The following is a 22,889-nucleotide window of genomic DNA, read 5'->3' on the forward strand; positions in this document are numbered from 1 at the left end:
TGCTGGAGGGGACGTTAATGTCCAAGGCTGTTCAGGTGTTTCCTTTGCTTGCACAATGTGTGTGCACATGAGAGTGGGAGGTGCAGTTGTGCTGAACATAACACTCTACTGCTACCCATAATGCACTGTGGGAAAGGTAACACCCATTTTTTTACCTGGAGGAAGTCAGAGACGGAAACTACCAGCCTGAGAGAAGGAGAGGAAACCAAACCAAAGCCAACAGAAGAGAAAAGAAAAGAGATTAAGTTTAGATTGACCTTGTTCGACGTGAGCCAGTTGTTTGTTTCTTCGGTCACTTTGGATTTACAGATACTTTGGACACTTTGTTGATTCTTTAGAGTTTGTTTCTCCACCTTTTGGCATTACAAAGGTGTGAGTGAAAGAAGTGGGACAGTCAGAGTAATGGGAGGAGCTGCAGGCTTCTCTCTGTATTGACTCCACCTCTGTTCATATGGTAAATAGAGGGTCACATGGGGCAATAGTCTTGGAGCTAGTGTGCCGTGTGGGGAAAAGGGAGGGAAAGGAACAAGGAGAGAGAGTGAAGAGATACACTGCAGGACTTTGGCCTGCCCCATATGTAGGAGGCGGCACTTTCACCCTGAGTAAAGAGAACACTGGATCACACAACAAAGAGAAAGGAAACAAAAAGATCAGGAGTGAGTGCCATGTTGCGGTCAGTCTGAATCTTTCTTCAATGGGGCCTTATGTTTTCTACTCGACTTCCTGTGGATAATTTATTTTGTGCCTTGTGGAGGTGAAAGTTCAACAGCTTGTCACTTCCTGGTTGTCATCACTGGACACTTCTTCAGACTTTGTTCCCTGCAATTGGAGAGCCAAAATGCCCACTAACTTCACTGTAGTGCCTGTGGAGGATGCAGAGGACGGCAGCAACAGTGCAGCTGCAAGCGGGGACAGCAAAACTGTCAGTCTGGGGAAAATCTTTCAGGAGGAGGATGAAGACAACGTACAAGGACCCAACTCAGGTAGGAATATAATAAGAGACAAAACTTCTTCTACTGGTTGAATACATGCTCGTACACTTAGATTCTTTCTGTTTGGGGTCATGAGGGATCTACAGCCTTTCCCACCTGCTGAGTGTAAGTCTGATAAACTGTTTGCGTCACTGTATAATACATGTGCTAATGAAGCGTGCTGACACAAACAGTCAGATTCATGTTATGGCAGGCACGTTCTGTACACACGCACGCACACACACAACACATGGTGTTTAGTTGTGACGTTGTTTGACAAGCAAGAACTTGCAGGGCAGCTTGGTTGCTGTGGGACTGTGAGTTTGTGAGTTGTTAAATCTGTGTAACCCCGACAGACTGTAGTGTCTCATTGCTTTATTTTGATTATAATTAAAAAATAACATATTTTAAAAAGGCAGAGAGCATTAAGTAGAAAAGGGTTACATGTATGAAAAATACATAACACGCTGAAATGGTGATTTTGCACACTGACTATTGATAATTTAAACATAATGTCAAGGAAAAATGTCCATTTTAACTTGGTTCCCAGAGACCATAAGACTGTAACGCTGATTAATTACAGACCATTTAAAGGGAATAACATGTATCTCTGTTTGCTGTCTGTCTATAATGAATATACATAGATCAAGATAATGACCTTGTTAACAACTAAATACATTTAAATGCGTGCCACTGAAAGTAAAGAAAACTTTTATTTATAACTGGTATTGATCCAAACCCTTTCAGATGTATTAGGGTCATTTTGTGCTATGATACAATAAAATACATTCCTACATTTGTTCATTCATTCAATAGTGAGCAATAAATTGAGATTTAGGACACTCATTGTCATTTCAGGTTGTGACTCACAGGCGAGGAGCATTTGTAATGAATCAGTGGTGCGATTACAGCCATTTTTCTGTCTATAATATAAAGTATAGCATCTATGCATATGATAATACACTCAAAATCAATAAATCGTTTGGCTAAGGTCGGTCTCAGCGCTGCCGTGCTGCCCTGTGGCTCACAGCTGATGACAGTGGAAGGTGCAGCACCACTGATGATTATGCTCCTCCTCAAACCAATGAAGTGGCAGATTCTTTTCCATACCCAGTGCCTCTTTGACCTCTCTGACCCCGTTCACATTTGGTATCAACATGTGGTTTTCGTGATTGGATCACAAGTGGACAGGCTTAATTACAGGTCTGAACGCTCCCAGGACGGATTGAAGGCGCATTCAGATCCGATCACTCAGGCCACATACAGAGGTGGTCTGGGACACATTTATCCACACACGTCTGGTAGTGTGAACGCACATGTGTCCTGGGCCACATTAAGCACCGCCCACTCTCCCCGTATCCATGGCAACGATCACGTGGCTATGGGGAGACCTCTCCTTTCATTCCTGTCGGATTTAATATTTCTCCGCTGTGTCTATTAAAAATTGTTTTTTAAAGTATTTGTCTCATGTCACTCCAGCTGTGTGACTGTAGTTTATGCATGAGAGTGTGTAGTGTGCACGAAAACACAGACAGATCGCGTCTGTATTAATGAGATGTGTATGTAATGTGTCTGAGAGCTCCTCCATTGGACTTCCAGCTCTGGCACAGAGTCAGCCTAGAAAGTGCATGTCTGTCTCTGATTGACTTGTGTCGTTGCTATCAGTGGAGTGACTTTCTTCTCTCTTCAAAGTTTTCTATGTCTCCGATTGGTGTGCCTATTGAAATATCTGAAATTAAATTATTCTGTCCGAACAGTTTCTGCGGGAAATAAAAACCTGCTGATCCTGCTGAGGCCCATCAATCTGCTTCTTTCAGCGTGTTTATATTCAGTTTACATGGACTTCCTTACAGGTCTACCTGTTCAATTTATATGGCCGTCTATATAAAAATGTATCTGCAACTGAATGCAAAACCTTTCTTCTCGTTCTCGTTGTAGCAGTATTGAACAGTCTCTGGTTGCGTGCAGAAAAATAGACTGTGTTGAGAGCAAAAGAGGCCAAAATGCAATCTTGGAACCCACCGGCTATCGACTCATTACTTCGCTTATTAGTATCTCTGTATAAAGATATTTACACGCGAATGCAGATGAATGGCATAAATTGTCGTCATACAATAGCCTATTGGTTTGAGTGTGCTAGACGGACTGTAAACCCAGAGAGGCTAAATCAATAGCTGATTGGTTCCCAGTTAACCACTGTGACATTGTGATTACAGATAAATTCTTTGATCCATGAATTACACTCTACATTAATATTTTGCTAAATTTTGAAACTTTATTATTGGTAACATTATTTAGTCATTGTAATAATTGAACAGCATATAAACAAATTGCATATTAAAGCTTTGTAACTCCAGATATCTTACGTTCATTACAAGACAAGGCGACCTGGACAAAGGCATGTTAAAGCCCCTAAACACCTCCTTCACAGGAGCAACAGCTGCAGACAGAAAAACATGCAAAGATACCTCAATTACGTTGCGTTGTCTTGCTTCTCTTTAGTCCATACTTGTGTCTCTGTGGTCCCTTATGTATTTGTTTTGTGTTCTTTCCTGGGCATTTTGCATCTCTGTTGTTGTTTGTGTCTTTTTATGGTCATTTTGTATACTTTTAGCATAATTCAATAGTAGATTCATGTCTCTCATGGTCATTTTGAGTCATCTAATTCACTTTTCTAAAAGAAATGTCACTTTACAGCGAGAACCTTGTGCCTGGACAGCATGTTCAGTAATCCAGGCAGGATACCAAGTTTATTTTTTGACATTTAGTTTGAAAACAAACCAACCTCCACCTGCCAGTAACTCTCTATGTTTTTGTGTTTACTGAGGCAGAGAAATCTGATATTGGTACAATAATTGAAATGCTGTGTGGGTAAGTGTATGGCTGAAACAGCCCCTCAGTGAAGCTCCGCCTTTATGCCGGCTTTGCCGTTTTACATTGAGCCAAGCAGCGCAGGTGTAAAGCCGCCCCTGTGTGTGTTTTTACACTGTGTTTCTGTGTTACGTCCTGCTCGCTCTGCCGCTTCTCCACCATTCTGTCCCCACGCGTTTTACATTAAAGACGAGGCGCAACAGAGGCCGTAACAGTCCTGACTTCAACTGGCAATGTAAAAGGGGCTTTAGAGAAACAAATACAGCTGAAATGAAACACTGAAAATATAGTCATTATTTCATATTTTAATCTACTGTTTATCTTTCAGAGAGGGTCAGAAAATAAAACAATAAGCTCAAAGCTGCCAAAAGTTGGAGGATAATTCACTGTTTGTTTGTCATTATAGTTCCTTTCACATTCCTCTTAATAATATGGGGTTACAATGAAATTACTGTAATTTTATTAAGTGTAGCTTTAAGATTGAAGGTTTACATGTCCAGGGAAAAGATTATATCAAGCCTTCCTGCCGCTTACAACAGAGAAATATAGGATGAAAAAAGGTAGGAAAAGACAGATCCTACTAGTCAAGTATTAACAAGCAGATAAACAGAATGCTCTGTGTTCAGGCAGCTTCAATAAAAGTTTATATGTTATAGAATATAACCCCCAGCTAGACCCCCGGCTGCATGAATGTGTTCCCACTCTCTGTGCTACAATGGCCAAGCACTCACTGAGCATTTTTTACAGCAACATGCAAATCCTGTTCTGCAGGAAGCTATGCTCCATTCTGTGTTAAAATGGCATTCCCTGAAGTTATCCACAATTTAGACTAGTTAATTTATCGCTGGGCTGTCGGGTTGCTTAAACATGCTTAATGCATATTTCCTTGAAAATTGTGACCTCAGTGTTTAGGTATCTAAAAAAGCTTTCTTTTTGTTTAGCTGATAGATGATTTGCGTGGTTACTTCTGAGATGAATACATACAAAAGTAATTTACAAAGTAATTTACAGGATATTATCTATATTTACATATTTAAAAAAGGTTTTTAACAAGCTTGCACAAAGAGGAAAAAAACACAAAATAATTGGCATTATGTGAATGGGATGTATTTTCCACATTGTCATAAAGCAGTTTCTGTTTCAGGTATTTTACAAGCTGTCCTGTAAAAGAAGTGCAGCATTTGGAATATGTGTGACAGCTTTATTGTACATTCTTTATCTCACAAAGGACAGACAGAGACGCACATAATGATCACGCAGACCTGCCTTCACTGTGCTTAAGTAGGCCTATTGTAAAAATCATCATAAGTCCCTTAGTTGTCCTACAGGATGAACCTTTACTCCTTGGATGTATAAAGACAGAAGACACAGAATGTGCAGCGCTCCAAAGGACACACACCCACGTATGCACACACAGTGCTGATTAGACAAGATGCAATCTGTATACACAACATCTCAGTACCATCATTTTCCAAAGCAGCAACCTATGACCAGTGTCACGTTTCATGTTGTTACACTCATTGCCATTACTCCTAATAGGCTACAAAAAAGTATATTCTTTAATTTATAGACTCAAATTAAATCCCATAGATTAGTTGGATGAAATTATGCACAATACTCTGTCCACTGGAAACAAAGCTAGAGCTGCAAGTAGGCCTATTGTGTAACAGTTGATGAAGCTTTGCTGGCTGTTTCCCTCTGTTTGTAGGCTTTGTGCTAAGCTAAACTACCAGCTGCTGGTGGTAGCTTAGCTTAGCACAAAGACTGTAAACTTGAAGACAGAGCTAGCTTAGCTCTGTCCACTGGAAACAAAGCTATAGCTGCTATGGGCTCATTTTCTAGGCTTTGTGCTAAGCTAAACTTCCAGCTGCTGGGGGTAGCTTAGCTTAGTACAAAGATTGTAAACTTGGAGAGAGAGCTAGCTTAGCTCTGTCCACTGGAAACAAAGCTAGAGCTGCTTGTAGGCTTATTTTGTAACAGTTGATGAAGCTTTGCTGGCTGTTTTCCCTTTGTTTGTAGGCTTTGTTCTAAGCTAAACTACCAGCTGCTGGTGGTAGCATAGCATAGCTTTTGATGTTCTTATCTAACCACCAACAGTGTACTTCAGGGAACAAATAAGTATCCCAAAATATAAAACTATCCTATTAATAGTGTGTGGAGACTGAAGTATATAATGTGACAATTTTCCTTCCCTCTGTTGTCAACAGTAGGCTACAGTCATGACACACCTATTTGTTTGCGCACACACCTTTTAGAGCTCAGATAGCTTCAGATAAAAGTGAAAAGATAGTGTTTATTAAGTTGTTGTTTTTTCTTTCTGCTGGGTATTAAACACTGAACACATCGTGGCACTTCTGTTTACTGTACAGTGGAAAAGGATGTTAATGTTCTGTACCATTGTTTGCAATGTGTCGGCGTGGTGGTGTGGGAAAACAGAGACTGCCATCCTGCTGAAGAATTTCTCCTGTGCAGTGATTGAAAAGGAAGCTTATTTCAAGTCCTTCGTGGGATTGTCACTAATACTTCAACAAGCCGGCTGGACACTCTTGTCTCTCACAGAATTGCAAAGGATGGGTTTACCTCTGAAAATCTCTGCTGTAAAACACCTTGTCACTTCAACATGCAAAAATCTTGTTGGGAGTCTTCATTAGACTTGTTTTATGCCATAGAAAACCAAAGGAACCAACAAGAGGAACAAAATAACTTACTTTTATGATTTAGGCTTGGACCTGTTATTAGAGGATATTACTCAGAGCATCAGACATAAGGAAAATACACAGTATCTCAAAGTGTGTGTGTGTGTGTGGTTGGGCGGAGGGCACAGATAAAATACACATCATTCAAATTAACCTCAGTATCTTTTATTGATGTATGTTAAACATCCAGCAGCCTGTTATACAAGTATTTTAGGTAGTGATGTACTTGATGAACTGAGCCTCTTTAGCACCCTGCTGTTGTACATTAAGAAATATGGACATCTGCTGGTTAACAAGATTACTGCACTCAAAACCTTTTTGAATGTTTGACTTTATTAAGCAAATAAAAAGTGTGTTAGAGTATGATGCAACTGTGAATGAATTCTATTGTAACATTTTTTTCATCACAACTGAGTCTTCCTGTGCACACCTGTTGTGTATGTGTTTTAAAACAGTTTTTCCTACATGTCACTTCAAAATTCTGGCTGCCATTTTCTATCACAGATCACATCAACAGTTGCAAATGAGCCTTAGCTTAAGAGTGACATTAAAGATAGGACATAGCTTTGAATCAGCTTTAAATTTTTCTAATGACAGAATTAAATAGTCGTTTTTAAGGTCAGGTTGTGTGCGGGAAAGGTGACTGAGCCATGAAGGTTTATGCACATACACATACATGTGGTTAGTCTGAGTCCAGAGTCCAACAGACAGCTCAGCAGTACTTTGACATTGTTACATGCTGAAGGACCCCACTGTGCGTGTACTTTACTTTCTGTGCTTCTATATGTTTCTAAAATATGAGAGCACAGACAGATATAAAACAGAGAGGAGGAACAAAGTCTGACAGTACAACCAGCAAAGATTTTACTGTACAGATCCTGCCCCCAGTCTGCCAATCCAGTCAATGCTGGCTTATGTGCATGTTTGACACAGCATATTAGTGGTTTGTGAGTGGGTGTATTGTCAGGTCCTTCATATCGGATAAACATCCCGACACCTTGAGACTGCACTATATAAATAATAATACCAATACATTGATAGAGACCATGGTTATTTAACCCTTTAAAATGTTTTTCACATTTGTTGTTTTGTTCTTTTGTATGTAAGTGCATGTGTGCTGAACCATTTATTAATAGCAAGTTAACTAGATTACAGCTTTCTCTCCTCATGCTGCCTCGATCACTTTATGAATTTTTAATATCCAACAATGTAAAATAGTTTTGCCCTCCAATCGGCAGGTTGGTGGTTCGATCCCCGGCTCCTGTAGTCTACATGTTGAAAAGTTCTTTGGCCAGATACTGAACCTCTAGTTGCTCCAGAGGCATAGCCATCAGGAATGAATATGTGTGGATGTGTAATTCAGATGACGGGCCTTGCATGGCTCTACATCTGTGCATGTCTAGCCCACCCACTCGTGGTGAATGTTACTGAGTATTACCTGCTGCGTTCACACATCTCCTCACCCCGACTTCTTGCAGACATTTCTCTTGGAGGCTGGCAGGAAAAAAGTCTGCATAAAGTCAGGGTGAAAAATGTGGCCATTTGTGTTCACATATGCAGCCCACCCGGAAGATGTTGGGAAATTTTGAGGACTGCAGTGTGTCATGGCCGGCTCCAAACCGATGACAAATAACGTGAGGAAACAAGGAGTTACTTCAAAACAATAATTAATTTATTCTAACTAAACACAAACACACTAAACACAGTGTTGAAGTCAGTAAGTCAGTGGTGCTAGTGTGTGTGCATGAGTGAGATTGGGGTGTTGTGTGGCAAATAGGAAGGAACACAGGATTAAGGAGCGTGGCCTAATTGGGAGCGGACGGTTCTCTATCTCCCATCCAAGACAGAGTAAGGGATGCTTAAGTAGGATTGGGAACACCGGGCCCAGGTGTTCCCAATCGTAACGACACGACCACACCCACTGGCATCTGAAACACAGACAGCAAACAGCCAACAAGCAACCACAAGGTGGGGCTTAAAGCTGCAGTAGTTATTATTATTCAAACTAACTAACTAAACTAACTTTTTGTCATATTTGCTCAAACTGTCACTTTAAACATGCAGAAGTATGAGAGAGATAATCTGTAAAGAAAATCATGTTCCTCTGGCTCCTCCTACTGCTCCGAATGGCATTTGCAAGAATCCAGCGCTCCCAAAACACAACAACCAATTAGAGCCGAGCAGTCTCTCAGGCTGTTGTCGCTAGGCTTCTTCAAGATGACTGCCGGCTCGCCTCGACAACAGGCGAGAGTAGCCGATTGCAGTCGGGGGAGGAGTCATAAAGTCGGACACTTCTTTGTTGATGAGTTTGCTGCTCGCCCCGTCAACCATCTATAATACCAACACCTCACTGTAAATTGAAGTGAATAAAGTCCTCATTTGTTGTTGTTGTTGTTGTTATTATTATTATTAATATTAATATTATTATTACTGTCATTATTTTAATTGGATTTAATATGAAGTTCTCATTATACTTTATTCAGTGCTTTTGTTAGTTATTTCGATATAAACGTCATTGCATTTATGTTTATTAAGAGAGTGTTAATGAGGAATGAGTAAAGCATTACATTGTGAATAACTACTCTGATAAAACCGTTTGGTGTCTGTCTGACACTTCATTAAGTTTAATGAATAATTATGAAAAAAACTGCCCGTCCCTCCATTGCCAACTACGGCTCACACTACAAAGACCGTTAAACCGAAGAAGAGAAATTAGGAAAAGCAAGCTAAAAAGAAAGAGTTGGACCGAGACAGAAACAAAACCAGAGTAAACATTGGAGCAGCATTTCTGAGGTGGAGAGAGCTACGGGGCCTGAGAGGATTAAAAAGCGATGCTGAGATAGACAGTTCTGCTCAACAGGCAATTACCCCAGCTTAATATTTGCTGCATTTGTTTCACATTGCTAAGATGTCATTGCAGTTACTGTGATGCTGTGTTACGTTGCTGTTGCAGTCGGGCTAACGTTTTCAATGCGGCTGCTGTTCAGCGTTGTTTCATGGCGGTGTGGCTGAAAAAATCTTTGTGAAGTGCCCAGGCAGTGTTACTGTTTCTGACTTTCTCCTGATAGTTCTGTGTGCCTGTGCTGTCACGGCTAAATGTTCACAACATCAGTGTGTTACTCTTTAGTTAGCGCAGTTTTTTCCACAGTCTCTGTTAGTGCTGGTGGTTTTGCCGATTAGAATTACCTTTCACAGCAAACACACTGATTTCCGCTGGTTTGATGTGTATCTGCTTCGATGGTGTTGGTGGTGTAATGCAACGGCTGCTATTGTAGTCATTTCACGTTTTTACCGGTGTGTCCACTATTATCTGGCTTCTTCAGTTGTCGTGGTTACTAGCCTGCGTGCGCATGACAGCCTCCTTTGTGGGGAGGACTTTGGAGGCAGGACCGAGAGCGCCGTAGTGAGAGAGGGGGAGGGATCTGGAGGTTGTAATCTCTCAAATTTTGAAGCAAAGTCCGCTCTCTTCTCCATCTTACCTACTGCAGCTTTAATGAGCGTGGCTGGGCAAGGAAAAATCATGAGTATACCCACTAAAATAAACTAGACTACACCGGTTAAACCAATCAGATGTGGGTCTGCGAAGGCACAGGATTTTTGAGGCGTGAAGATCATAGGGAAATCAGCCTGCTTTTTTTTGAAATGGTAAATTATATTCCAAGTGTCACTCCGACTCATCAGATTCATCTGAACATTAGCCGCAACACAACTCTCAGTATAAACAAATTCAAAAATTGTCTTCAAAAATAATACTCGGGTATGTTTGGCTCATAGACATATAAAAAGACATGACAGCTCCCTAAAAATGAAGCCAAAACTGTTTGAGCGCCCCCTAGTGACTGGCTGCAGTATAGGTCATAAAGCCCACCTCCTCCATGTTAACAGATGGGACATGGGTCAAACTATAAAATCAAAATACACGTCAAATACATTATACGCAAACATGGTTTCTGTCATACTTAGTTTTCTTTATTCTGACAAGTTTAGTTTTATATCAAATGTTGACCTCACAATAATGCCCAGGTTTCAACGTTCAAACTAATGAGAAAAACAATAAATCAGGCAGCATTTAAAATATCAAATTAATTAATGATTCAACATAATATTCTACACTGGGAAATTTCAAGTTCCACAGTAAAATTCAGCAACTAGCAGGTTTGGTTTGGGAAAAATATTCTTTTAAATAAGAAACTCTAAAATGGTTCTCATCATGTTGTTATTATTTAAAAATGGATTCAAAAAAACATCAAAGGAAATAGAATGTCGCAGAGTCAGATGCTTTCCCCAAAGTCACATGGTCTTTGATGACATAGATCAAAGACTTTTGACCTATGACATCACAAACCACTATTATAAAGGGTCCTGATAAACTGCACTGCCTTTTCTGTTGAAGCCCATACGGTTAAAAACACGCTCTGTCTGATCGTGCAACACGTGTAAGGGGAAACACAGATTAGGACTTTTGTCTCTTGAGAAGATACAGTATTCATTTCATTACTTGTTTTTGCAAACAGGTATTCAAAATGAATCCAAAACAGAAGAGTAGGAGTGATCTCTTGGTCGAACTAAAAAGGGCCAGGGAAAATGAGAAACACTTGATGAAAAAGAACCAGGAGTGTAACAGTAAGCTTTACGATCTGCGTTTAGTCGAGAAACAGGCTAATGAACTGCGTAAGGTACTCAAGGAAAGGAACTTGACTGTGGACAAACTGAAGGCAGACTTAAGAAATGAGCAGTATAAGAGAGGTCAAGAAAACAGAAGGGCAGAGCAGAGAATTTTGTCTCTGCAAGACCAATGCCACAAAATAGAGGACCTACTGCAATTTCAGAAGAACCATAGGCAATATCAGGCGCAGCTCATGGCAAACTATGATGCAGCTATGATGGAGGTTTACCAAAAAAAGTCCCAGAGCACGGAGGCATTAAGGCACCAGGTGAAGGATTTGACAGGCTTTAAAATTTGTGCCACTAAAAAACTGCAAGAACAAAGCATGGCATTAAAGGACAAGAAAAAGGAAATCTCTTTTCTTCGAGAGGATTTAAGCAAAGTCAAAGCAAAGAACCAGGAACATGACGACGTTTCCGTGATAATAAAAAATTCGTTGACAAAGGAGAGAGTAACTTTAAACAATAAGATTGAGGCATTAACAATGTCAAATAAGACGCTTGAAAACCAAGTTGCTGAACTCAACAAAGAAAAGGCTACCCTGGAAATGAGAAATGAAGTGTTCAGAAAGAAAGTAATGATGAGGGACGACTTTATCATTTACCTGAAACAGATATGTGGGTTCTACAATAATGTGAAAATCGAGCTTGATATGAAGAATGAGGAGATACACTTCCTTAGAAATTTGAATACGGAGTTAGAGAACGGTCAAAGAGAGATAGAGTTGAAAGCGAAAAACGCAATCGCCGCACTGTCCGAGAGCGAGTATATTCGTGCCAAAGACGAGCTGACGGACCTGACACTTGACGTGATGAAGCTCAGGCAGGACGCTAAAACACTATCCAAGCAGACCACTGTGCCTCCCATTTGTAAAAATGTGCCTGAGAGCGCATCAAGGCACACTCGCTTCCCTTTAGTCCCCCAAATGACAGGGTCTCAGATGATAGGCCTGTCAAAGGCTTCCCCCTTACCTCCTATCGGAGACAAGACCGTATGTCAGATACAACTCCCAACACCCTTTCCACCTTAGCCAACAGCTAGTGAGCAAGAAAAAGTAAACGTAGTGCTCAATAGAGGAAACAATCGATGTTGCTCGTGCACATCTCCTCGATTTAGAAATCGTTTACCATTTTTTTTAGGTTAGCACGGTGAGTCCGTGGCTAGCACTGACCTGTCACAGAAAGAAGCCTCCAGTCTATCCGGCGGGGGGCCTTTCTGTGTGAAGTTTGCATGTTCTCCCTTGTCAGTGTGGGTTTTCCCCGGGTGCTCCGGTTTCTACCCACAGTTCCTTCCAAAGACATGCTTGTTAGGTTAATTGGCAACTCTAAATGTATTATTATTTTGCTGAAAATTTGATCAATAAATAAATAATAAAAAAGAAAAAAAGAAAATACATCGATACTCATTTGACTGTTCCAAAGTAAATGATGTTTGATAGAGATTAATTACTTATCGTTTGACATGTAAACCAGATTTTTTTTTTTTATCGGTCTGAAAGCTGATTAATCACACCTTACATATTTATATAGTTTATGTTATGTTATTTAGTTTCTCTGATGCTGAATGCACAAGAGCACCCTAAATAGACAGAGCTTCATAGGGCAGCTATCCAGAATCCAGTAAAATATAAATATGGGGACAATAGTGCAAAATTGTTTTGTTAATTTGAAAAAAACAAAAACAAACACAAACACAAAAACAACAACAAGGGTTTGTGTATAGCGGTGATGTTGATACGTTTCAATGTAGTGAGTCCCCGAAACCCACGGGTGGTGATTTGAGCTCTGGGAAATCAAATGGGTGCCCAATAAAATGTTTGCAGTATTAAACTCATGTTTGATGTTGGTATGGTATGACGTGGTTACAACAAATATATTCACGTATGTTCAAAATGTATCTAAAATTAAAATAATAAAATTGCAAATCTAAAAAGTTAATTATAAAACTACTTTTGCATGACATCCAAAATGCTAATAAAAGTGTTTTGGAAGCACCAAAATAAGTTAATAGGAGTGCTTATTTTAACCATAGACTGTATAAATAATGGACGTAGTCTCAGTGACGTCACCCATTGGTTTCTGAAGGAGCGTATTGAAGCCCGTATTGCGCCGACGCTGGGGGTCGCCATATTGAATATGCCAGAGCTGGCTAATCCAGGGGCGGGCAAAAAGGCGGAGCGCGAACGAACGGGGACCTATGGCTGAGGATTATGGGCGGGCCACATGAATCTTTGCTGCCGAAACCACACGCCCATTTAGCTCGAAGCTACCAGGCCACCTACGGCTAAGAACCTAGGCTATGCTTCTCAGCGTAGCTAGCGGCTATTAGCCCTCATACCGTGTGCTCCCGCTCCCGGTTGGAACTCGTCCGAGCTGAAAGTACTGAGGTAAGTTATCCTGATACTGTACTCCAAAACTTCAAATTATGATTTATCTGTCAAAGATTTGTACCATATAAGACTAACAATGATTCCACATTTTTGTAGATGTTTAATTATGGGTACATTTATTTTTGTTTTAGAATTGATAAACTTTAGTCTCAACTACTAGAAAATGTGATTAGCATATCGCTAACGTTTACTTTGCACATATCTGACAAACAATTTTAATCAAATATTAATTTAAATGACCACATTTATGTTATGAGTCGTTGGTGCAACTAAAAATACTTTCAATAACTACAGTGTAATAAGCCAATTTAACCTTCTGTGATATTTGCCATTCTGAGTTCTTAAAAAATAAAAAGGATTAAACGTTATATGGCCCCTCTTATTCTTTTTATTTTTTCGTCAATTGAGGAATCATACCAGTCGTATAAAACAACATACAGTCTATGTTGGTGCAACTATGGTTACTGTCTGAAAGGCTTGTATACTGCTGCCAACAACCTTGTGTGATATTATCTTGAATATGCCAGTTGAGAAGAAAATGACTTCATATTTGTAACAAGATATTTATTTATTATAGAACATTGGTTCACCATGGCATCCTCCTCCTCCTGTGATGACAGCACGCCACCTGCTACAAACAGCAAAAACTGTAAGCATCACTCTTAGCATCTTTACTTTAGGTAGTTAATATTGCATAATCTGTCTATGAAGGACATAATAAATTATTTCAAGACTGACATCTATTGAGTTGCTGCTCCCTTGTTCCATTTCATCATGCAGATGCGACTTATAGTGAAGTGAATATTTTTTTAATTAACTGTGCATTAATTATTTATTTATTTTCCTGCTATAGACACTGTGTGGATCATTGGTGACAGCTATGTCCGTCGTAGTGCCCAGAGAGCTGCAGAGACCATGGGAGGCAACCTCAACCTGCCAAATGTCCGTGTGAGTTGGTTTGGCTGGGGTTGACTGAGGTGGAAAGGCCTTCTACCCTTTTTTTCCAACTCCCTGTGAGGAAGGTCAGCTCCAGACGTCCTCCTCATCCATGTGGGCAGCAATGACATGGGGCAGGTCAGCAGTGTCATGCTGCTCAACTTAATGAAGGAGGACCTCCAACAGCTTCATGGTCAGCACCCTGACATGAAAATCATGTTTTCTGGACTGACCCAACGATGCAGGTGGAGGGCTGTCGCCAACCCATCTAAAATCGACAAAGCACGGAGGTTTGTCAACAGTGTTATGGCTACATTTGTTAGGGATTTAAATGGTTATATAATTGAGCACCCTCACATTAGACATGACAGTCCTGGGCTATATTTGAAAGATGGAGTTCATTTCCCACCTAGGGGTAATGATATCTTTTTAAGTGCTTTAGCTAAGGGCCTTAAACACCACTTCCAAACGCAGTGAACAGCTTACATTTCAAGTGTCACAGCTTTTGAATTTGGCCTTTAGGACACCTTTTGGTTTTTTTCCGGACCAAATTATAGCCCTGGACTGCCATGTCCATTGTTGAGTATTTTATGTTAATGTTTGTTAAAAAGAAAACATCTGTAACACTGTTACCTCCCATAATCCCCCCCACTCCCTCTTCCTCCCACCACCTCACTGACTTTGCAACTCTCTAGGCCCATGATGGACATAGCTGTCACAGCACAACTGATGTTTTGCTTTTTTATGTAAATAGTATTGTTTTATAGCTGCAGTTGCATATATAGTTCTACGTTATTTTTTTGTTTTTATGTCATTTATTTAAAAAGTTCTTCCACAACTAGTTCCACAACATATAATATGTAAATAAATTCTATTTATATTTGAACTCCGTTTGTCTTTACTGCCAACTGAAAATGTTATATTCAATAGGGCAAGAAAAAAGTAACTATTCATTAACTCATTTGCTAAGGGACAGAATGCTACTGATTTTATTGTGAAATATATAAAATCTGATTTACTTGCATCCATGAAAACATAAATATTAAAAGGTTACAAGTGTTTTGTTCAACTTAAGTTCACTTCAACCTGTTGACTGGATATTTGCATGTCACACTGCATAACGCCTTTTAACTTCACTCAAGTGTCCTACATGAGAGAAAAATCAGAGGTTAAAAACAATGGTTCAAAATATTCAGTATGGCCTGTCTTGGTTTAAAGCCCACTCACCACGACAAGGTGCAGGCCAGGAGTGGGAACATATAAGACGGGACAAACTTACAGTAAGCAAAAAGTATGGGCACAAGACATAAGCAGAAAAAAAAGGTAAAAATACGACAACACTGAACCACTCATGTACAATTTAACATGAAACATCAGAACATCAACACTTAACCGTTACCTTTTTAACTATGTAAAGAATTGTTACACCATTCTATTAAATCAAAAATCACTGACTAATTAACTTTCTAACAAAGATGTAACAGTAACATTTGCCCCAACCTTGTGAAATAAACTATCAGACCAAAAAACTTTTTTTTAGGATTAAAACTGAATATATGTAATATAACCTAGGCAAGGCTTTAATAACTTGAAATTCTTTAACGTAAAATCAAGTTTCTTTTATGTAATTTTTGTTGTTATAAGGATTCTTTTGTGCTTTTTCAAAAATATGTAGTAAACTATCTACATGGGGATACAATGGGAAACACAATTTCACAAACCATGTACATAACTTTGACCACAGAAGTTGCATATGAATTATGTACATACATTGTTAACAGATCAACATCATCTTAGGCCCCGTTATGCAGACTCTAAGAGTAATTGACCTGTCTTTTATATGCTCAAGATGTATTTGACATTGACTTTGAGCAGTGATAATACTGCGGTTTGAAGCGTGCTCCATTTGTAAAGGCTCTATGTGCGTGCAAGAGTGTGTAGTATTTGCAGAATTTGTCTTAGCAGTAGCATCTAAGCATCCTATGATTTATGAGACTTTCCTGGAAAGTTGGGCCCCATTCATGCAGGCTCCAACTGAAAATCATCATAGTTATCGGTGGGGTTTGCCGTAAAGAAGTTCCTCTTAAGTTACAACTTAACCCGTTCATGCAGGCTCTAAGCTCACTTTTTGAATATATTTTGGCTATGTACATCTGAAATTCCACTATATTTGAGACAACACATGTACTTGGCAGACATTAAAAGTGACTTAGTTCATGCAGGCTCCAAGGAACAATTTCAATTGTGCAAAAGGAATTGGGCTCGGTACTTACCATTTTCCATGTTCTAGGTAAAAAAACAACAAAAAAGTTAGTAGGCCATATTCTGTTTTGCATGAAGAAAAACAGTGTGCATAAAGAGAAACATACATGTATACACACAAATATATACACACATACATACAGACAAAGATATACACATAAACTTACTGACAAAAAACTGACATACATTTAAACCACACACACAGAAATGACCAACCACCTTTTCCTTAATCTCCATAAAAATGGATTAATTTTGTGAGCTTTTTGCGGACCACCTTACCCTCTTTTATTTTGTCCGTCTCTCTCCTTGCTATATGATTTAATCTAATTTTGCAGTACCACGCAGAAGCCATCCTTACCAGAACATGGACATGGTTAGCTTCAACACACATGTCAAACATGTGGCTGTGTAGCTGTGGGAAGAGATTCTTCTCTGAACAATCAGAAAGAACCTGGGTGACGATGGCTGCTGTTGTTCCTCTTCCCTGTGGAGCCTTACCCTCGTTGCTTTTTAGAAGCCGCTGAAAGCATCTTGTAGACCACCTCTGTCCTTCAGAGTCAGGAAATGATGAACTGAATCATCTGAGGTCAGTGCTTGCGAACAAGGCATGCAGGTAACCTTCTGTTTCATCTTTACAATGAAGCCTGTGATGTAAGAAATTGCTGCTTCCTTGTACTCAGACAGACTGTCAACATCTGGAAGGTCAGAAAGGTTGTCATCCTCAAGCATACGCACTTCCACTGGCTCCTGATCCACCCTGCGCGCAATGTTCACAGTGGCAGGTGTTGACTCAAGGATGGTTGTGTTGTCACGAAGAAGACAGTTACCTGTGCCTCTTTTCACCTGATGCCTTACAAGGAGGTGCTTGTATGCCCCTCTGAACTGCCTCACATTGGGGTTGTTGTTGAAACCTCCGCGCGCTCTGATTGCGGAGAAGAAAAGCTCCAAGTGGTCCTGACTGAGTTTGTAGGTCAGAAGGTAGCGGCATGGAGCAGCTGGCTGCTCTACTAGGTCTTCATAGATGCCCATAACACTTCTGAAACAAGCAATGAAACCAAAAATGGATGTTCTTTTTTGTGTCGAATGCACATGAACAAGTGTGTTGTCTCTTCCTTTAATTCGGAGAAGTGACTCTGTTTCTTCCAAAATGGCCTTGGCACGGTGTTTAGTAGCTGGCTTGATGGGGGCTTTGTATCCTTTTCCAAATGGGTTGCGGCTGTTAAGGACATCAAAAGCCGCATCAACTGTGCGCAATAAATGAACTGTGGCTGCACATCCTAGGAACTGGGGATACTTCAGTTCCTTCTCACAATATTCAAGGGCATCAGCCACACTGCTGCTGAAAAGTTGGGCTGCAAGATGCACCTTCATTTTTTGATTTTGCCACTGAATGTGCGCAATTTTCAGCTTGTTGCCAAGACGCAAACCTTCCTTCTCCTGAAGTTTGTGGAGCTCTTCGATGTACTGCCATCTTATCAGCTGGCCATCTTCTCTCACCAGAACCTCAACTGTCGAGAAGACATTTCGTAGAAGCTTAAGCATGTGACATGGATCCAAGAGAACATGGACTTTTTGTGTGGGGTCCTCTGGATGAAAAAAGAAAGATCTCATGTCCATGAGGTCCAGTTTGGCACCAAGCTCCCTGATCATTGCAAAGTTCTGTGAGGGTCCATCACATGTCAAGGAGACAACCCTCACTCCGATGGCATGGAGCCTAACAAGGCTCTCTCTGATGATGTTGGCTCGCTCTTCTCCTGTCATGCTGTTAATAAGGAAGTAAGCAATGTGAATCTTCCAAGACTCATTGATTGCAACAACCATGAGGACCAATGCTTGTGTTGCCACAACATTTTCAATCTCACCAGCACCAATGTCAACATAACCATGAATTTGGTCCCCCCCAAACTCAGTCTGCTTGTGAATGTACATCTCATCCATCATCAATGAGCAAACTGTGTCTTTACCTGCTGTCTTCTGATCAGCAACATGACTTTTTAAAGCCGTGAAAGAAGCAACAGTAAATCCAGGATCTGCAGAAATGCTACTGTACCATTTTCTTATGGTTTGGGGATGAGGCAAAGCCAAGACAAACTTCTCTCTGACATAGTCATAGGCCTTTGGAGAGTAGAAGTGAAGCGTAGTTGCAAATTGCTTCAAGTTTTCAGAAAACACAGACCTTTTTTTCTTTTGTATTCTCTGAAAAATCTCTCGGGGAACATCATCAAGACCGGCAAGCAGAGAAGCACATTCAGTTGAAATGAGAAGTTTCTTCTGAAGGACTTTAACAACAACTTTCAAGGAAAACACTTTTGCCTTCAGTCTCCTTGTCTGCTGGCTTCTCATCCTCAGTTTTTTCCTGGCTGTATGTAACTTTACCTGTACAGATGAAACCTTCCTTGTAAGTGTTCTGGGAGACTCCGAAACAATGTAGCAGTGATCACTAAGAGAGCTGTTTGGCAGTTGGAATGGCCTGCTGTAACAGTGATCTAAAGCTGAGCCTGCACATTTTTCACTCACATTTCTTTGTGGAATGCTGCTGCCCCGACCAAGATCTTCCCACGCATCTGCTGTCAGAGCAATGTCATCATGCATGTCAACTTGAGCAACCAAGGCCTATTCTAGTATCTCTTCCATCATGACATTGCTCTGATCGGCAACAAGATTGTGGTCACTACTGTCAATGTCTACATCTGCAACCTTCTCATTGGTACTTAAAACAGCCATAGGGTTGGCACTTACCTCCTCATTAATACTTACCATTAATTTTCTTTGCTGTTCTTCTTTGTCCCCAGCAAAAGAGAAAATGGTAGGCACAGCGGTGTCCTTCAAGCAAGTCCTTCCCTATTAAAAAGGACAAGAAGCAAAAATAAAAGAAATTTGAGAGAAATTATTCATGACATTTTCGTGTTTAAGTACTGTATTAGAATGTATTTTCAAATTTTACAGTGTGTAACCAAGACAATTAGATAATGGAGGTACAGTATTAACTGCATCCTGAACTTCTAAACTCTTAATTTTGGCCTATTGCAACATTGACACTCTTAACTTCACTAGTGTGTCAGTACATGTATCTTAACATCACATAATAAGCTGTGCCCTCATCAGTAACTGTATGTAATGTGATGTATATTATTTTGTTCTGGTCTCTACTTCTCATGAATTAAAACCAATAAGTTGCTTCAATCTTTGTAAAAATACATACAAAATAGAAATTCTCTTTACCCTGGCATCTGTGTTGAACTGACAACTCTGAAAGTGTTTACTGCACAGGCGAGATGTCTTGTTAGGAGTCCAGTTCTGTCTTCTCATGTTGAGCATCCACTGGTCCAGCCTGTCTTGATCACCTAGAGGAAAACTGTACATAGACAGACAGGTTTGTAAAGTAACATTTGTGTAACCTTACCTCATTAAGAGAATCTTTTACATGCAATAAATACAACTTTAATATATTTAATAAACAGGGCACAATCAATGCAATTTATCTATTGCATTGTCTATTCTTGTGTAGTTATTGGTACTATTCATCTAATACTACACTCTATATTTCGTATTCACCTACATGACATACATAGTGCATGAAATAAGAAAGCAGACAAAACCAGGCAAGCGAGAAGGAAGGATATGAACATCAAAATATGCCCCCGGAGTAATGTGGTTTATATGTGGACATAACAAATCGCAAAGAGATATGAGTAGGGAAGAAAATAGCACCGCAGGTTGTGAGAAGTACCGGTACTCCGGATAGTAAATACAGAAGCGCAGGTATTATATTATATTATATTGTATATATATATATATGCCATATGAATAATGTAACGTGAAAGCTGGCGAATATAACAATTGAGATGTTTTTCTAGTCAGTACTTGTAAAGGACAACCTTACAGGACAGTAATTGTACCGGACAATATTGATTTCGCTTAAGTCACACAAGATGAGAAATAGATATCCTCCAGAAATACAGGCTTTTAGTTTAATGTCTACTTTTCAAACCTAAAGCCGAACTCAGTGGATAATGCGTTGTAATGTTAATTGCCGGCTTATTGCATCATTTATGCTAGGTAAACTTTAACATTATTTCTAAAACTATAATGAAATGTGATATTGCTTTTATAAGTTAGACAAACATTGTTTTACACAATTCGCCAGCTTTCACGTTACATTATTCATATGGTAAGTCAAGCGTTAACAATACATTTTTTATGGCTAAATAACAAGGTTATTTTATAACCTTATACAGGCGTCTTAGTTTTGATATTTAAACCCAACTATATTCTAACACTTGTGAATTATATTTCCATCTCTGGGAATGCCAAATAATTTTAGCTGACATCCGCTCCCATTAGCAATGTAAGCACGACTAGGCGTCATACTCGGTAAAGACCTGGTTAAGACGAGGCTAATTAGCTATTTAACGAGCTAACGTCAAGCTAACAAGCCAGATTCGGCCGCTTGATTCAGCTAGCGCAGACACCGGCACCTGCTAATTCGTGCTAAATGCTAATGCTAATAACAATTAATTAGACAATACAATCTCACTCACCGAAAAAACTGGAGAACCGACTTCTTGGACGGTCTGTTAGTACAATTAAGTGCACAGCAAGCCATGTCAATAGACAGATATTTGCAAGAAAAGTAAGCCAAGCGCCAACAACAACACGAACAAAGCTGACTGTTCAAGGTCAGTAACGGGATTTAGCCATTTAGCCTCAGGGCTTGACAAACAGCTAAAACCGGCTACAACGCGCTCGCCTGTCACTCAAAGCAGCCATGCCCCTAGTCATGCCCCTAATCAAAACGGATGAGTTTTACCCCCAGAGTTATCTTGAAATATAAAATGAGCTATTTATAACAAAACCGTTTTTTGTACCAGGCTGTAAACATTTTTATTTCTGCTGTGAAAATTGGCATTTTCCCACCTGCTATAATGTTATTTCTTGTTTTCTGGAGCCAGCCTCAAGTGACCACTCGAGGAACTGCAGTTTTTTGCACTTCCGCATTGTCTTCATTTTCCAACACCGTAGGTTGCCGCTTGATTTTAACACACGAACAAAACATTCTCATCACCCTGACACAGTCTGCAAATAAACTGTTCGCAAAAGTCTGAACATCTTTCATCAATCAAATTAAGTGTGCGTGATAGGGTGAAAGTGATATGTAAAGTACGACAGAGGAAAAGTTATCTGATAATTCCTGGTGTAAATGGTCCCGATCAGACAGAGCACGTTTTAGCAGCTGGGGGCGGCTTCTTTGTAGTTGTATTCAATGAGAGGGAAGCTTTTTGTGCACTGCTTTCGCGTTGCTGAGCACCTCGCGTTTTGGGGAGAAGGCTCTGAGCGCTCAAAAGCAGCTCAACTCAAAGCAGAAAAGCGCCTGATGTCATTGTCGCTTTTTCTCATTGTCCAATCGGATGAATGGAGAGGCAGGCCTTCTGCTCTTGGGCCAGCTGGTGGTACTCGCTGTGATCTTTCCTCTTTCTGAGGGTCTCATGTACCCACAAGGATCTCTATTTTCCTCTGTTTAATAATAGCTAATGATTTGGTTGTTGCTAATTTATTATTTGCTAATCTTTACACTAATGTACCACTATTATTGGCATTGTAACCTTAAGTATGTATTACCTGTTGTTGTTGTTGATGTAACAAGGATATATGTTGTTGTTGCTCTCTTTGCCTGTCTCTATCCTGCATCTCCTTCTATCCCATTTTTCGGCCCATCCAGTCGAGGCAGACGGCTCTTCAACATGAGTCTGGTTCTGCTCGAGGAAGTTTTTCCTTGCCAGTGTGCCGAATGTTGCTAAGTGCTACTCATGGTGAGTCATGGTTGGGCCTCTCTTTAAGTAACATAACAAAGAGTACAGTCTAGACCTGCTCTTTCTGTAACGTGTCTCGAGATCACTTTGGTCATGATTTGGCGCTATACAAATAAAATGCGATTGATTGATTGATAGACAACAGTAAAAAGAATGCTGCTCTTTTTTTTTAACCGTAGACCGCATACTGTCTGATCGGGCCCTTAAAGTGCATTTTTAGTGTTTCACCCAGTCAAAGGGCTATTTATACACACTTACACACCAATGTCTATGCTTCCCGGAGTAATT

At 40.0% G+C, this 22,889-nt stretch overlaps 1 protein-coding gene across 4 annotated transcripts in view; it reads left to right on the top strand.

Moving 5' to 3' along the window:
• The first annotated feature begins 181 nt into the window (after window positions 1-181).
• LOC138611145 (solute carrier family 12 member 7-like) overlaps window positions 182-22,889 on the top strand; it is a 51,180-nt gene continuing 28,472 nt past the window's right edge. For all 4 annotated transcript variants that reach the window (XM_069684111.1, XM_069684112.1, XM_069684114.1 and 1 more), the window contains exon 1: window positions 182-983. In XM_069684111.1, coding sequence (XP_069540212.1) covers window positions 839-983 — 145 coding nt within the window. In that variant the 5' untranslated portion in view covers window positions 182-838. The remainder of the gene's footprint in view (window positions 984-22,889) is intronic.

The sequence above is a fragment of the Semicossyphus pulcher genome, unplaced genomic scaffold (assembly GCF_022749685.1).
Source record: "Semicossyphus pulcher isolate SPU_LCO1_2020_fin unplaced genomic scaffold, fSemPul1.0.p SCAF_7, whole genome shotgun sequence".
Lineage (NCBI taxonomy): Eukaryota > Metazoa > Chordata > Actinopteri > Labriformes > Labridae > Semicossyphus > Semicossyphus pulcher.